This window comes from Salminus brasiliensis, chromosome 24 (assembly GCF_030463535.1).
Source record: "Salminus brasiliensis chromosome 24, fSalBra1.hap2, whole genome shotgun sequence".
NCBI classification, from domain to species: Eukaryota; Metazoa; Chordata; class Actinopteri; order Characiformes; family Bryconidae; genus Salminus; species Salminus brasiliensis.
This window is the reverse complement of record NC_132901.1, coordinates 17,875,726-17,892,670: the sequence shown is the minus strand read 5'-3', so window position 1 is coordinate 17,892,670 and position 16,945 is coordinate 17,875,726. Positions and strand designations below refer to the sequence as shown.

Sequence of the window (16,945 nt, the reverse complement as noted above, 5' to 3'; positions counted from 1 at the left end):
CAGATGTTATTCATTACAAGTTGGTGCTTTTTGGACAGGCTCGTTAACTGTCCTTACGGTTGCTGCTAGGTTACAGGCGAATAAGGCGAACTGATACTTCCAGATAGAGTGCTATTACCAGGAGTTCGCATAGAATTCCCCTCAGCCTTCTTTCTTTTGCACAGTGCTCATCCAAACATAAATTGTTCATTCTAATGTAAAACGTACTTCTAATCAGGGCCACATGATATTGGGAGAAAACTGGCATTGCATTATATGTTTTATATACATATATATATTATGATATTCAGAAATACAGGAATCTTCACCAGAGGTCACCAGAATTCACTGATCCAGCATGTCATGTTATTAATAATGCACTCTGTGTATGCAAAATTTGAGTAAAATAAATGGTATTTTACAGGTATTCCTTCTGGTTTCTAGTATCTGCCTCTGGTAGATATGTCATGGACAATGAGAACAGTGCAGAATTTAGTTTTGTATAAGCATCAAAAAGGTTGTAGCATGACATTTGATATAATTTGACATTGCATCTGACATTGCACTGGCAGTGCTGAAACTACATATTCCCTGCCTCTTATGGTGCACTGTGTTTGAAATGTTTAGAACAGTTTTTTATGGGTTATAGTTCATCATCATTGCACCCACTCATACATGCAAGGGTGGCATTTAGGGCAGTATCGCTGTGGCAAGGACTGTAAATCAGCTATGCTTTTTACTGTGTGTAAATCATTTTGTTCAGGCTTTATGCATGGCACATTATTCATTGAGTCATATCGTTGTCACAATTTGCAGCAATGTTATTTATATTTGTAGTATAATACTGGTGCCAAATGCTAATTTATGATGCTAGTATTTACCTTATAGAGCAGCTCTAACACACATGTTTAAGCTTAATTTTATCTGTCACTCTCAGTCTTTGTTTGCAAATCATCAGCATTTAGCAGGGACATGCTATGATGGCTATGACGGATATGGTACTGCTCTTTTTAAGGATGACGATGAAGACATAGATGAAGGAGCTCCTCCACACCCCCCCCCCCCCCACCCCCTTTCAGTCGGTTTCCTTTTTTGTGTTCAGCAATGCAGATGAAATGATATTACTAAGAGAACAAAGTACTGAACACCCTTACAAAGTGATGTGATCAGACAGTGTAAAGTGTGAGGCTCTTTGATGCTCGCGTTGCTTTGTGACTCACTGGCGTGATGAATGGCTGTTATTGCAGATGTTGAGTGTTAGATGAAAGATTAAAAGTGGCATGATGAGCAACTTGTTTCACTTCTCTAAAGCTTTCCCTTTTCTCTCTGTCAGTAAGCAGCCTGTGAGAATTAAAACGATAAACCTCAAACCGACAGCTCCTACTGAAATCGTACCTTGGGACTGTTGCTGAGGGCAGAGGGGGTACAAGCTGAACAGAACATTGTCATTCTCATTACGGCCAAGCATCGCCTTCTGTCAGTCTCTAGGGAACAGCATGTGGCCAGATGTATGGCAGCATAAACCAACCTTTTAAAGGTGACCACTGAGGGAATTTGGAGATTTTCCCTTTTACAAAATGTGAATTGATTGGGTGTTTTTTTTTGTTTTGTTTTTTTTGTTTTTTGTTTTTTTTAACAGAAAGCTCCCTTTCCTCAGTCAGGAACTACACTGCAACCAGGTGTGCCAGGTAAGACATCCTTCATTAAGCAATAATCACTACTGCATACCTGTCCCATTACTGCTGTGTATTATTTTTTAAATATTTAAATAGACAAAAGTTCAAATAAAACAGGGGCTTAATGGTGGCTGCCAGTACTATTGTAGCTGTGCCGTGTACTCGTGTCCATTTTTTGTATTGTATACAGTGTCATGTAAGTGTTTGGGCACCCCTGGTCAACATTTTGTTAGGTTAAAGATAAACATTCTTTCAAGCAGTTTCAAGCGAGATTAGTGTGTGTGTTAGTTGGCACCGTTTTATAGTAAAAAAAAAAAGCAAATGAGCAGCATGCAAAGTTTGGGCACCTCTCAGACCTTAACTAGCTTGTTAGGGCTATGATTGTTCACAGTCATAGTTAGGAAAGACTACGTGAACCTGTCCCAACAATCAGCAGCCATGGTTTCCTCTAAGCAGCTGCTAATAGTTAAATTTCCTGTTTAGCTGATTTACCTTTGTCCTTACTATTAAAATCAGCATCAGAAATCTTCAAATGGAACATCTAAACAAGCCTGATGGACTGGAGCAAAGTTATGTTTGAAGCATATTTCCAGCTGTTAAGCAGTGGGGTGGATTGACTATGCTTTGGTGTTGTGTTGCGGCCAGTGACACAGAGAACATTTTGCTGGCAGAGGGGAAGAATGTAATAAATGAAATAACAGCAAAAGGAAGCAGGCACCACACTGTCTGTAAAAAAAGCTGAATATAAAGAGAAGGTGTCTTCTGCAGCAGGATATTTATTTACAATTTCCTCATTACCCATAATTATGTTATAGTACCCATAGTCATGGCCTTTACAGTTCCCCAGCCTAAATGTATTTGATAATATGTGGGTAGGCCTCAAAAGAGCAGTGCATGCATGACACAAGAATCTCACATAACTGGGAACCTTCTTGCAAGGACAAACAAAATCAGAAAAATCCCAAAATCTTAAAGAAATGTCTCATCTTGCGCCTTTTGGAAACCAGTTCAATCTTTACTCACTTAACTACTAACAGTAAAATATGTTTTATACAGGGGTGCCCAGACTTTGCCACATATGCTACTCCAATACACTGCATGTCCAAATGTTTGTGGACGGCACTTCTAATGAATACATTCATTCAGCTATTTTAAGTTGCACGCATTGCTGACACAAATGTGCAAATTCTTACGCACATATATTGTCTAGTACCTGTTGAGAGTATTGCAAGTAAAACAGGACTCTGCATCACATAATCATGAATTATTTGGCACCATGCCTAATGCCTAGGCTCCAGAAGCTAACATAATTCAAGTACAGAAATATTTTTGTAAAGGTTCTGAATAAGTGTCTGATTTTTATTTGCAAAGTGTTTATAGTTTTAAACATATAAAAGGCAAAAGGTATGTATTAGTCCGTTTCTCAGAATATCAGGTGTTGCCTCAGCAGGTGAAAAATCAACCACAGATGCCATGGATAGTCCCGCTAAACAGGAGCATGAACCAGAGTCTTCTACACCTTCCAGCATGCAGGACCTGACATGTAGACGTTCAGAGCCTAATCAGACACTACACGAGACAAGCCCTGAGAACTATATGGACAGCTTGAATGACCTGTTGGGGCACTATTTTTCAGGAAAATCTGATGTGGTGTCAGTGAAACCAAGTCATGTGTTTTCTCATCACCCGGGGCATTATTATCCTCCAGGGAATAACCAGACCCAGAACCAATCCGTCAGAACCAGCTTATATGAGCCAATGTTAGCATTAGCTCTGGCATCACCTACATCTTCTGCATCCAGCATCAGTCACACTACCCCTTCCCATCGTGCCTCTCACTCATCAATCTATGAGAACTGCCTGCAATGTAGGAAAGGACAAGGTGGCTGCTTGCTGCCCAAGGCCACTCCTTCAGAATTTAGAAGCAGCTTGATCCAAAACCTTGAGCCAGAACCTCTAGAAACCTTCATCAGTAACGGAGAACCCCCAGAAGAAGGTAAGAGATCAGTCACAGGCTTTTGGATAAACTGGGCACCTTTCTACACTTACTCAAAAGATTGAAAGAACCCTTCTGTCCTCTTTTTTCTGCTTCAAAGACTTTTCCTCAGCCTTTCCTTCCATTTCTCTCCAACATTAATAATGAAAAGACTTTTTTTCCTCTCTCCATGCGTGCCCTGTTCCTTTCCGGTCCTGTTCCTGTCTCCTCTGCCTGCTGTGCCCCCTCTCTTCTCTCCCCAAGCCCTATCGATTGTTAGTTTTGTTTTTTCCGCTCGTGCTGTTTTGAAGGTATGGGTGTACGGGATAATCAGACTTAAAAGAGAATTTGGGAAAGAGGATGATGTCATAGTCATTATTTCAAGGCTGTGCCCAAGAGTCTCCGGCTATAGAGCCATTATGGGGTTTAGGGTCTGAGAGAGATTGGCCTGTTTTGGTGTCACGCCATCTCCCTGATGTGTAGTAATGCTTTTAATATCTACTCTGAGATGGAGAGGATGCACCTATGGGTGTGTGTTTGTGAGCGCAAGTTGGTGTGTACGTCTGCGTTGGGGTGGGGGGGGGGGGGGATGCGGGGTGCGGGGTATGTGGCAAGCTCAGTTTTGAGTAATGGCACCACTTAGGCTAAAAACATTTGGGCAATCCAGCAAGCTCTGCCATCTGAAGCACCATCCCACAGATTCACAGCCAAATGTTCCAGCTCTCTTCCGGCAGTGGGCTTAGCTGAATCTTTCCACAGATCTCAAGCCTTGGATCAGAGGTTGCATGTATTAAAATTCTCAGAGCCAGTGTGCTAATCTTGGATGAGTGTTTGCTTTTCACATTCTCGCGAATAGTCTTAATATGGAAAGCGAGAAGCTGATCATGACACTTTAAAACCACTAGATAGATAAGCACTATTGGTGGGTCAATACCGAAGGACCTATGCTTTCTCCGCCTACAGATGCGTTCTTTCATAGCAACTGTTATCAGCTTCATAGAAGTTTGGCAAAGGTTCCATGCAAACTAATGCAAAATTGGAGTGATACTTGTTTGAAGCATTAGTCAAGCATTAGCTTACATGAAACAATACTATGCCAGATCTATCCTTTCCTAGTGTGATCTTTTATCCACATGAAAAAGAAGTATCTCTTGAAATGATAACACACTTAAAAGTTAGTGCCAAAACATTTTGTGCCACCATTCTTATTAGTACTTCTATTCAGTAGTGGGTAGAGCATGGGTAGCTATATTCATTTTTGGATAGAGCATGGGTAGCTATTTGTGTGTGGTGGAGCATGGGCTGCTCTATTGATCATAGGAACTTCATCTTTGGATAGAGTATGGTTTGATTCATGTGTGAGTAGAGGATTGGCTATCTCTAATTATGTGTGAGTAGAGCATAGGTTGCTCTGTTCATGTGTGGAGAGAGTAGGGTAGCTGTATTAATATGTTGATATAGCATGGGTTGCCTTTGTATTAGTAGGAAGAGCATGGGTTGCTCTATTCATTTGTAGGTCAGACACAGGTGGCTATAACCACGTGTGTTTTAAGGAATAGTGCAGAGAAGAATTTAGGCCGGATGGCAGGCCCCAAGGTCTGGGTACGAAACCTGCCCTCTAAACTAAAGCTGTATTTGTCACTTGTCATTTGTTTTTGTGCATGTGTAAAAGTAAGGTTGTCAGTCAGTTGGCATTTCTTGTTCTTTCTGTGCAGATAAGAGGCAGAGAAGTCATGGGGAGAGAAGAAGGACGGATCCTGCTTATGAGATCATGGAAGGCCGAGCAACAGACAGGGGTTCAGAGGTAACGCTCCTGGCAAAATCTGTAATACAGACTCCCATTCTGTTAGAGCTGTTGATTCTGATGTTGTTGTCCACATAGTGTATAGTGTATTCACATTGGCATTACAATTTGTCAATGAGTTTGTGTACACACAGTGCCAAAAAAAAACTGAATACAATTTTTCAGTTTGTTTAAATAACAGAAGGACAGAGTAAAAATGTTGTATCACAATATTTAAATATATTTTTACAATATTTATCACAATATTCAGAAAACTGCTATTAAAAAAACTGCTATTCAGAAACTCTTCCAGACTAAATACAGTGATTTTTATTCAATTTGTTTGTCACGGCGTGTGGAGCTTGGTGGTGGAGGCAGAAGTAAATGCAGGTTGTTAATAAAAGATAGAACTAAACAGAACAAACAGATAAAAAGTGGGAAAACAAAACAAACTGGGAAACAAAGCAAACACTGAAACTAATAAAAATAACAAACAGAAAAAAACTAAACAGGCTAATCTAGAACACCATAAACCACCATAACCACAAACCAACATGATCACGTACAAGACCAGACAAGGGGATGGTCAAACAAAGGGGTACTTATACAGTATTTTTACAATTTTGTCATATTTCCCACCCCTAGTGCAGAGATACTATAGAATTGGACCGTGTAGTGACCTCAGGCTTAGTACGGATGGACATATTCCTTCAGTTTTAGTCTTATTGGATCTCTTGTAAATGCCTTAAAATGTTCTCCTAGCTAGGCTCGTTTGCTTTGTTTACCAAATCTCAAGTATCAATCCTACAAGGCAGCATGAGGAAACAACACGTGGTTGCCATGCACTTGTGTATGCTGTTCATCAACACATCGCTCTCATTGAAATCAATGACAAGAGGTGCATTTTTGATGCGTGTTGTTTTATTCATTCTTAACATTTCATATTTTATTAAAGTGCTCTCAGTCTAAGTATTAATACTCTTTAATCTCTACATATACGAAATTGAGCTTAGAGTCTAAACATACTTCTAATAATTTTCTTAATTACCAGCTTTTATTGCTGCTACTGAACTTTATCATTGGCTCTCACTGTCTCGCAGTTTGTTATCTACCTACAAGTAAGGCAAGAACATCATGACTGCTCAGTCTTGTTATCCTGACATTCAAGCTGCTGTCTTATTCATCAAACACTAGCCCATGTGGCTTCAACACCAAGTGAAATAAAAGGTCTGGCACTTCAGACAGGCTGTGTTAGAGAGATGTTTGTCCTCTCCTAAATGTCTAAGCTAGTTAAAGCTTGTGCTGAGCCCAGTGTTTTGAGCAGAGCGTGTTGTGTAAGAGATTGGACAGAGATTTTCTCACCCTCCTACAAGACAGAGTCATAAAGAAAGAAGCCTCTCACACAACCACTTCTCTCTTTCTCTCTCTCTCTCTTTCTGTATGTGTGTGTTTCATTCTCTCTTTTTGGTAAACACCCTCCCTGTAGCACGCTCAATGAACCTGCACCCCAAACCTCACATTACAGTTTCAACCTGTGGCGCAGCGTGTGCCTGTACAGACAGGTTCCATATTCAGTGTGGTGTTTCCTAATGGCCCTGTGTGGGTGTGTATCAGCATGGACATGAGTAGCTCTCTGTTAATTTAATTACAGTTCAGCACTTCGGTCACACTCCATCTTTCATCTACTGCTATTATGCGCATCGCACTTTGATTCCCCCGTCTGTCCCTCCCTCACTTCCTCCCTGCCGCTTTTTTCAATAAATTATGCAAATTCAGGATGCACCAACATTGAATTTCTGGGTATGGGTATTGATAACAAAAACTGACCATTAGTACTCTGATGTAGTTGACAATGATGGTAGTATTTGTGTGTATGGTATATTTATGTTATACACTACGTGCTACGTAAGGTTATTTCAGCATTAATTAATTAATATTAAAACCTTCTGCATAAACCTTTGCTTAATTAATGTAAAACATAGTCCTTTAGGAATAATAATAATTGATTAATTGAAAAGCTATTAGGTCCTGGAAAGAATTCTTTGAGGGATACCGTAAAATAACCACTTTTGATTCTTGTATGTTTGTATCTTCGATGTTTGTAATGGAGATGTGTGAGTGTGAAAAACGGGGTAAAGAACCTTGATGTAAAGTTTCTGTACCAATTTAAAGGTCCCTCACACTCACACATCTCAGACATTACACACATGGTGCATCATAGAACCAAAAGTAGTTCTTCCATAGCATTGCTCAAAGAACTATGTAAAGCACCTTTATCTTTTAAGAGCGGATAAAACAATAAGTTAAACATCAGCTGTAATTTGTGGAAGTGTATGAAGAAAATAGTATTCTGTTACATACAAAGACCCTAATGCGTCTTCCTTTTCAGACAGACGAGAAGAGCCGGTATGAGCTGATGGGAAGCTGTGGGCAGCAGAAAAGCCCTCCGGAAACCGAAGGTAAGTGGCCACATCTCCTCTGTGTCAGCTGAATGCATATTCACTCAACATGCAAAAATGCTTGCTTGTGTGCTAGGATTCTCTAAGACTTTCATTGCTGAGCTATAATAATATAATAAAAAATAATATAATAAAAGAGACCATTTGAACTAGATTAGATTTAAGTTTACAAGGTTACAGCATGTCCTGGTAAGCTTAGAAAACCTTGGAAAAAAGACCATTTCTAAAATCTGCTGAAAAGTGTAAAGTTAGGCCATTAAGCCAAAAAGACCTCATTTACCTGTTTGTATCTGGATTCTGATATCTAATATCTGGATTGTGTCCTGATAAGAGTTTAGCCATGTTCGCTCACTCTCGGTAGTCAAATGGGTCTTCAGATAGTCAGACTAAAATTTGATCACTGTGTGGGACGGAAGATGCAAATTCGCTCTTTGTGCAGCAATTATTACTGGTGTTGAGGTTGTACTGGGAGGAGTTTTGGTTGTGGAATGTATCTTCAAATCAAATCAAATCAAATTTTATTTGTCACAGTGAAATGCTTTTATGACAGTCTGCCCACATCAAAGCTATACAATAAAGATCTACATTTAAACTTAACTAAACCTTAACTTAATGAAGTAAAGTGCAAAAGTGCAAAAGAAAAATAAAATAAAAAAATTAAAATAGAATAAGTTACATTTAAGTTAAAAAATAAAATATGAAAATATAGAAATATAGAAATATAAGCAAAAAAAATTAAAATACAAATATATATACACAGATGAAATAGTGCGTGTCTGTGTGTGTGTGTGTGTGTGTATATATATATATATGTATGTATACATATGTACATATTTATCTGTATGATCTGTATCTTGGAGAGTGGTCTAAAGTGGTTTGAGAGCTTTGATCTGTATCTGTTTTTAATTCTTGTCTTGGGTGCGTTTTATAAGGCTTGGCCAGGATACTCAAGAGGCATGATGTACTAGTGACCAGATGTAAACAGGGTCAGAGATTGTCTACTTTTGCATATTCTAAGACATTAATGATACCCATTGTGAGTGTGAATTCATACAGTACCTGATGAAGGCTGCTATGCTGTAGTGGACAGATGCATTCTATAGGGCATCAGCTTCTTGTACTTCTAGAGTTTAATGGTAAGTGTATTCATCCTGAACCACTGTACACATGTTACATTGTTGCATTGTGTGCAGTTGTATGGTAGAAAACGTGGTGCTTAGATTAATAAGTGTAATGCACAACACAATTTTAAACCTGGCAAGTGCAAGACACACAGAAGCTCGAAAACCCGCCTGCTTCGTTCACATCAGCAAAAGTGCCTTCTTCTGTCTTTTCTTTTGGTAGGTTGGACTTAAGCTTTCAATGTTTAAATTTGATTTTCACCTGTGTGTGTGTTGAAATATGATTGTAGTAGTGTTTTAGGGGATGATCAGCAGATCAGCAGTGTGTATGTGGTGCAGTAATAAGATATTGAGATCTAAAAAAGAATGGTCATAAAGACATTAGAACATCACAGTGGACAGTAGTTTAATGTAAAGGGTGCTTTAATGACTGATATTTCAGATGTTAGGTATGATTGACAGATCTTGAACAAACAGCCAAAACTCAAAAGGTTTTAGCTGATGTAAATATGAGGTGAAATACTAAGCAAAACAGCTTCTATATAGTATTGAATAAGTGTTCTTTGACTTGTAACAATAACTCATTAATATCAGTCAAGCCATAAAAAGAGATCTGTAGGTGCTACCCACTCCCCCTGGTGTGCCATAAGTCTGCGCCCACATAGCACCTCCTCTGTCACACCAGGGAATTATCTCTGTCACTCACACTGAAGCAGTGTACAGACCTGATAAATTACTTTCTTTTTGAGACGGTACTGACAGTTACTACACTGTCATCCTTGCCATGCATAAAGTTGCTCAAATGATCTGTCTACTGGAGCAAGTGGCGTTATGACCTAGTCTTAGGTCTGGACATAACAGAAAATAACTTTCACTGTGATCTCACCATAGATACACAAATTGATCTCTTGCTCGAGGTGTACAGGGAGGGCTAATATCATTAAAATTATATAAAACTTTTAAAAAATCAACAGCACTTGTTTCGTGAAAAAAACATCTGGGTCATCTAGATCTAGTTTTGTAGGATATTTCAGACATTACATTTTGTGACGTCTAAGGTAGTGTTTCCTTATTTGAACGTTTTCGCAAAGAATAAAGATTATTTTTTCACAGCGGATACTTTTGACTCTTTACATTTGCCTTTCTTAGCAGCATACAAGCAGTTCTCTCCAAGAGTTTTCTTGGTCTTCCATATCTTATTTCCACAGTTTCCCTGAACTGCTATTTCCTAACCTTTTCAACTCCTCAGAATCAAAGGTGGTTCCTGGTATTTTTGCCCCTTAGGAATAACTAAGCCATTCAACATTGTTTTGCATGTAGTTACTGATAAGTAGCTATTGGGTATAATAAAAGTCACAGTGAATAAGGGGTTAACATTTCTGAAAATCTTCTTTTTATCAGATCTTTAGACAGTTGCTTAGAGGAGCCCATGTTTAAGTTTTAGTATAGTAGGTTTGAGGAGTCTGAGAAAGTATAAAGCTTGGACATTTGACTCCTAATTACAGTTGGTATTAAGCATGAGCTTTGATTTGCTGATCATAGTCTGAGACCTTGTCAAAAGGAATCTGAGCCTTTACAGTGCTCAGGGTGTCCAAACCTTTGCACACACCACATTGGGGATTTTGTGATGAAGGACAGAGTAACTGCATTAGGATTTACGGAAAATTGATATAGAGCTACAGGGGCTATATTTACTACTTCTAAATAAAAGGAAAAAAAAGCTAAAATATGTCTTTTTGACATGGTTGTTAAAACCTTCGCATACAGATGTAGAATTAGCCTGCAGCACAGGACACATGCATCTTATTGGGCTAATCAAACACTGTACTATGCTTAGTATCGTGGATCCACATAACATAGCCAAACAGCCACATAAATGATCTCCATTTCATTGATGGTTGTTGTTTTACATAGGAATGAGGTTCTGTTTCGCCTGCTGGTGTGTAACACTTTGCTGATGTGAGCAGCCCAGTTTATTAATAATGTACTGCAATTTGGCTCTAGAACATGGCCTACTAAAAGCATAATTGATTGTATGACCAGTTTCATTATGTTGCCACTGAATGCTTGGTGTAGATGTCATAGTGAAAGCAACACAGTGTTTCTGTTTTCCTCTTTACTGACCTTTTGTCTGTCAGGAAATCAGTTTTCATTATATTTAACATTCTGTATACTTTAGAATTTCAGACCTTTTTATGGTATCTGAAGGCAAAAACATAATTTGATGTTGATGATGATCAAATTGCATTTTTTGGTTTTAAGTTATGTTGATTTCATATTGAGCTTGTATGGTTTCAAGATAGTGGCACTCAAAATCAGGCAGGCCTTGAGCTGTTGTTTATAAGCCATTAAAGCAAAGCTGTCAACATTTGAGTGAGTCACTGTCCATGGCAGTGAGCTTAATCTCTGCACCATTTCCCGTTCTGTTCGAATTTAATTTCATTTGGTAACACAAAGTCTTTGATAAGTAGGTTTATTGTTCAGTGTTCACGTCTGCTTTTTATACGGTTTCCACAGTCCTTAAAAGCACTGCCTTGAAAGCTTGTTGGAAATAAGTATCATTTTTATTCTGAAAACATCAGAAAATTGGGAGCTGAATCAGTAATAAAATCTGTGTGAAACCTGACACTGTAGTTATTCCTCTATATTCCAAAACAGTATGTCTTTTAGTTTGTTGTTTTAGCATAATCTGGAGGTCAGTAAAGTTTGGAAATTGGATTTTTTTAGATCTTTATCATATGTCATAACCTTGCTGGTCTTTGTTTGTGTGTGTGTGTGTGTGTGTTTTCAGGAGTGTTTGTATTCCCGCCAGAGGGCTCCGGGATGATGGAGAGGCCAAAAGGTGACGCAGTGACGTATGTGAATATTCCCATCAGCCCGACGTCCAAAAAGCAGCTGCACTACATGGAGCTGGAGCTGCAGGAGCACGGCACCACCATCAGGGGTAATAATGATGACTCACCACTCAACATGAGATTTTTGGTACTGACATGCATATTAAAATGGAAAAGATCACTGATTGCCAACAGAGCCGCCGGTATTTTTATAGTCTTTAGATTGGAATTAATAATCAACTGCATGTATTAACATAAATTATGTGCCAGTGATTTTTAGAATGTCTTTTTATATAAATAGACATTTTCCTTATGTGAACTGTGCCCGCCACCGTTTGCCTCATTTGTGTGGTGAATCTCGTAAAATTATTAGACTTCCCCAGGTTTGACATGTGTTTAGCTCTAGCTTGGCTCAGCTCAGGTTGTTCAGTTTGTTTTTGAGGGTAGAAATGGTAAAAGGCGACCATTTGCTTTCAATTTGCCTCTGCGGCTTTCGCTTTGACGCATGCCGGGTTTGAGCTCCCCTTCTGCAGAAACTAGCACAGGGAAAGTCGCTGTCACAAGGCCTGGTTTGTGAAAGAAAATATCAACAAAACCATGTTTTCCTTTGAAGTCATCATCATGTTATAGTGTTTTGCCAGATTTTTCACTAGTGGGCTGGGTTTATTGTTGTGTAAATTTTGGAAGTGGAATTTGGGAGTCAGAACTGGTATGTCAAGCTAAATGCTGTTGCCATTCTAGATCCCCTATAGCATTCATTGGAAAAATATAAACAATATTGCTCCAAACCTGTGGAGAAATCATAGGTATCTGAGCTTTAACAAACATTCGCTTATTAATTTATTTAATCAGTCATTTACTATTAAACCCCCTGTATATTGGCTGGTCTCTAACTCATTCTTCAGATGTTGATTGCATGGTTTTTGAGGCAATTATTCATTCATTTGTTCATTCATTTTTTACTTAGCTAATGGCCTGTCCATCTGACAAATGCTGAATCAGCATCACAGATACTTAGGCAGAGATGTTAACTGAGCCCTCTGCTGATAATACACAGTCAGCACTTAATGATGTAGGCATTAAGTGGCGTATTGCCAATAGCTTTGACATTTCTTAAACAGATGTCTAATAATACATTGCATTAATATGTTAAATAATCCAGTGATACTGGATAAAGTAATGGAAAAGAGGCTACTGTGATGCAGACAGTCAACAACTTCACTGCAGTTTCATTACAGATTCATACTTTAACAGGGTACGAACTGCTTGTCCTTCAGGTATGGGCTACCAATCAAGATGTCTCTCAGAATCAGCATCACATTGTCATATGGGGGTGTTGTTCATGTTTTTTGATGAGTGCTCATCTAGGATTCATTACTAATAAAATGCATAACTAGTTTATGCATAACAATGAATGATAATGCTGAGTCATGCAAAGCATTCTCTTTGAGAACAAAGTTAAGTAGTGCTTACCGAACACAAAGGGGCCTAAGATACTTAGGAAAGCCTTAGGAAAAGGGCTTGTTTGCACAGGTCCCCTCTTACCCCACTCAGACAAAGCATTGGTCAAAAGTTTGGACAGTTTTTTCAAAAGCAATGGATTAGCTTTTTTCTATGCATAACAGTGTGACATACAGTGCTAGAAACGACATGAGCAAGTAAGTATATTTGAGATTACCTGGGCTTCCCCTACAGTTGGGAAGTGACTTTTAACAGAAACTGTTAGTTTAAGGTGAAAACATGTCTTGCCTGACCATACAGATTTAGAACAAAAGCAAACCTGAGTACAAACTATTACTTTCAAGTGTTTAAAGTTTAACCAGTACAGGAAAAAGTGCACTATGTTGTGCAAGTGTCCCCCTTACTACATTCAAAAGCATCAGTGGAATCCACTTATGTGTAATCGTGTTCCCCCATTTGTTGCCTTGGCTACACATATAAGGTTTCACAGTACTTGCAGCATGCCAGCGGCTGTAGCGTAACAGGGGTGAGGAGCACTGAAACAGATCCTCTGTGTCACACTCACAATTATTGCAAGCTGATGTGAGAAAGGTTAATTCATTGTATCAGTGATAAGCAATCCTGTTCATGCAGTTATATCAGCTAGACTCACAGCTCTGCCACATTTGAATGGGGAGAAAGGGATTCCTAGCAAATCACAGTCATTCATTGTGCTAAACCAGACAGATTCTGTGGTGAAAAAATAAATGTGTGATGTGTAAATCAGCATTTCTAAGAGTTTTGATGAGGTGTGTATTCCCCCATTCCCCATTATACATAGCTATAAGAACATAGCTGTATCATAATTATACAGCTTATGCTATGCCTGTCTTATAACTCTCTGAATTATTACTACTACTGTTTAATTTATGTTTCTTAGAAACGAAATGAGCAAAAACATAAAAAATCAAACAACTACAGCACACAAACAGTACCTCAGCAGGCAGGGGCCATGTGGTGACAGGTCACTTAGCTAGCCCATATAGTGTTGTTATGTGCAGGGAAAGGTCAGCCTGAGAGATTTTCAAGGTGCAATGTAAAGTCCCTCAGTGGCTGGCCTAAGTAGCCTCCAAGCCGCATTGCAAAGTCCTTCAGCGGCTGGCCTAAGTAGCCTCCAAGCCACAACGAAGAGACTCTCAGCAGCCAGCTCAAAGACCTTCGAGCCACAATGTGGAGTTACTCAGGGGCTGGCTCAACAGGTCTCCAAGCTGTAGAGACAAAACAAGCAATGTAGAGGCAAGACTAGACAACCAACATTCACCATTTTTGTTTCACACAGATATAATTTGACCTGTAACCCATCCGTACAGTGAACATGCACACTAGTGAGCACACATGCCCAGACAACAGTACAAACATAAATCAAACAAAATCAAAATAAAGTGGAAGTCAATCAGGGCATGTACATTCGAAAATGCATGTACACACACCTGCTTACATGTTTGTAAAATATATTATTATTCCTAAGACTTCTGCCTTTAACAGACACATAAATATTGCACAGAAAAAAGAAACACTGGCATTGCAAACATAACAAGTGATGTTTGGGATCTTTTCTGTATGAAATAGTTTCAAATTATAGATATTTATTCCACTTATTAGTTTCTAAACATGCTTCATTCCACACAATTTGTGGATAGTGTTCAGAGAAATCACCACACTGTGCTGAACACTGACCCTATATGCCTAGATTGGGTCTGATGAAGAAAGTTCAGATTGGCTCAGAGTGTCCCTGTACCACACTCATTCACTAATATTAAATTAATGCAACTTCTTAATGTTAAATATTTGTGTTTGTGTTGGACCTTCACTTTGCAGGAAAAGGCTCTACAAAATACGCTCAGATTGACATTACTGCAACAGAGACAGCGCACAGAGTGGGTACCCAGCACGCCCTGGGGCGCGAGGAAGGACTTCAGAGATTAGAGCAGTGGAGAAGAGGAGGTGCACCACAGTAATGTCATCATTCTTCGCCATTATAATAATTACACCATCACTCTTCACCACAGTGACAGACATGACATTGCTCAGAGACAGTGAGTACAAAAAAGAGAGGAGGCAGTTGGAAAAATCTCTCTTCTCTGAAGTCGGGCTGCTCCGGTCAACAGGATCTTTCCTCATTCTCCTGCTTTGGACACTAAAAACCTGTGTTTAATTACTTTGACTGCAGTTTCTCCCAGAAACGTGGGCCATATTCGGCTGCTCATCTCAGGACAGGCCTGTGAGCCCCTCACAGAGCCAAAGCTGACCACAAGTAGAGTGAAATAAACATTAGAGAGGACGTTGGAGGTAGTGGTTGTAAATGACTGGCCCCCCGGCCGAAGGTCCACTTTCATTAGCGGGGATAGTGTAGTACTGCGAGTGCGCTAATGTGTGGTTTATTGTGTGGGAGTGTGGGTGGGTGGGTGTGAGTGTGATAATATGAGTGTCAGAACTGTAGACACAGACAGTGTGAACATGGCTGATTATAGCTGAGTCACCACACACTCAGGGCCCTGCAGCATCTCCATAATGTCTCTTCTACAACTCCACTTCGCTGGCTTAATCAAATACACACAAACACACACACACGCGCCGTTTCCCTTTAATCGGATACATAAAGAAACACACACACGGAAACTCTTCTACCTTAATCAAATACTACATGCTTCACACACCACATCAAAGCTGCAAACACATGGCTCAGTTAAGCGGCATCAACCCTAATAACGATCACCCACTGGGCAAAGACCTATGGGCATAGGTCAGTGCTGTTTTAGCTTACAAAGGACAGTGGTTTGTGAAAAAGTACAAAAGTATGTTTTTTCAAGTGGATTCTTGTTTTTAAACATTCATGAAAAATTCAGTTTTATACATTTATAATCTTTTACAGTGTCTTGCAAGGTTCTTTTACTGTGAGTGGTTCGTGAGTAGAAGATAAACTGATCTCCACAAGGCATGAAGTTAAAGATGAAACATTCTTTTCAACATTTTAAACAAGATTAGTTTGTTATATTTGTTTTGTACAGATTGTACAAATTGCAAATGTATTTTAAAGTGAAAAGGGAAGGGAGCACAATGTAAAGGTTTGGGCATCCCTCGGGTGAGGAAGAAAGGGGCAAGCATGAAACGAGCTGCTTGTAAATCAAGTGATTTTGGCAGTAGAAATGTCTTTTCTTTTGGAAATAACATCAGTGAACTTCATAGACAAACACTTCTACATACTCTGTATAATAGCAGAACCACAACGGAAAAAACCTTGGTGCAACTGGTCCATGGGCACAGTGGACCAAAACACAACAGTAGAGGTCCCTCAAACAAGAATTGAAAGACTCTTAGCTACTACAAAAAGAGTTTAAAGTGATACTTGCCAACAGAGGGGTCACTAAGCACTGACCATGCAAAGTATCTATATATCCCCTTTTCTAAGTATCCCCTTTTCCTTTTTTATTATTTTAATCTTGCTTAAAATGTTTAAAAATGTTCTTAACTTCATGCAATTTGGAAATCAGGTCATCTTGACTCGTTCAGCTATTGATGCCATTGTATGTAGCGGTTATTAACAGCAGCTAATTTTGTACTTTCCTGTTTTTAGGTGCATAAAAAAGATTTTCAGTATTAAATATTAAGCTGATCATA

General features: G+C 39.1%; 1 protein-coding gene across 2 annotated transcripts in view; it reads left to right on the top strand.

The window, feature by feature from the left end:
• Nucleotides 1–15,684, top strand: part of LOC140546760 (protein Dok-7-like) — a 33,166-nt gene extending 17,482 nt beyond the window's left edge. Inside the window, exons 8-12 of one of the 2 annotated variants that reach the window (XM_072670156.1) lie at nucleotides 1,619–1,667; nucleotides 5,346–5,434; nucleotides 7,803–7,872; nucleotides 11,785–11,937; nucleotides 15,146–15,684. In XM_072670156.1, coding sequence (XP_072526257.1) covers nucleotides 1,619–1,667; nucleotides 5,346–5,434; nucleotides 7,803–7,872; nucleotides 11,785–11,937; nucleotides 15,146–15,285 — 501 coding nt within the window. In that variant the 3' untranslated portion in view covers nucleotides 15,286–15,684. Of the gene's footprint in view, nucleotides 1–1,618; nucleotides 1,668–5,345; nucleotides 5,435–7,802; nucleotides 7,873–8,804; nucleotides 8,956–11,784; nucleotides 11,938–15,145 lie in introns of those variants that run through there. The other variant, XM_072670157.1, reaches the window with a different exon arrangement.
• The last annotated feature ends 1,261 nt before the right edge of the window (nucleotides 15,685–16,945 follow it).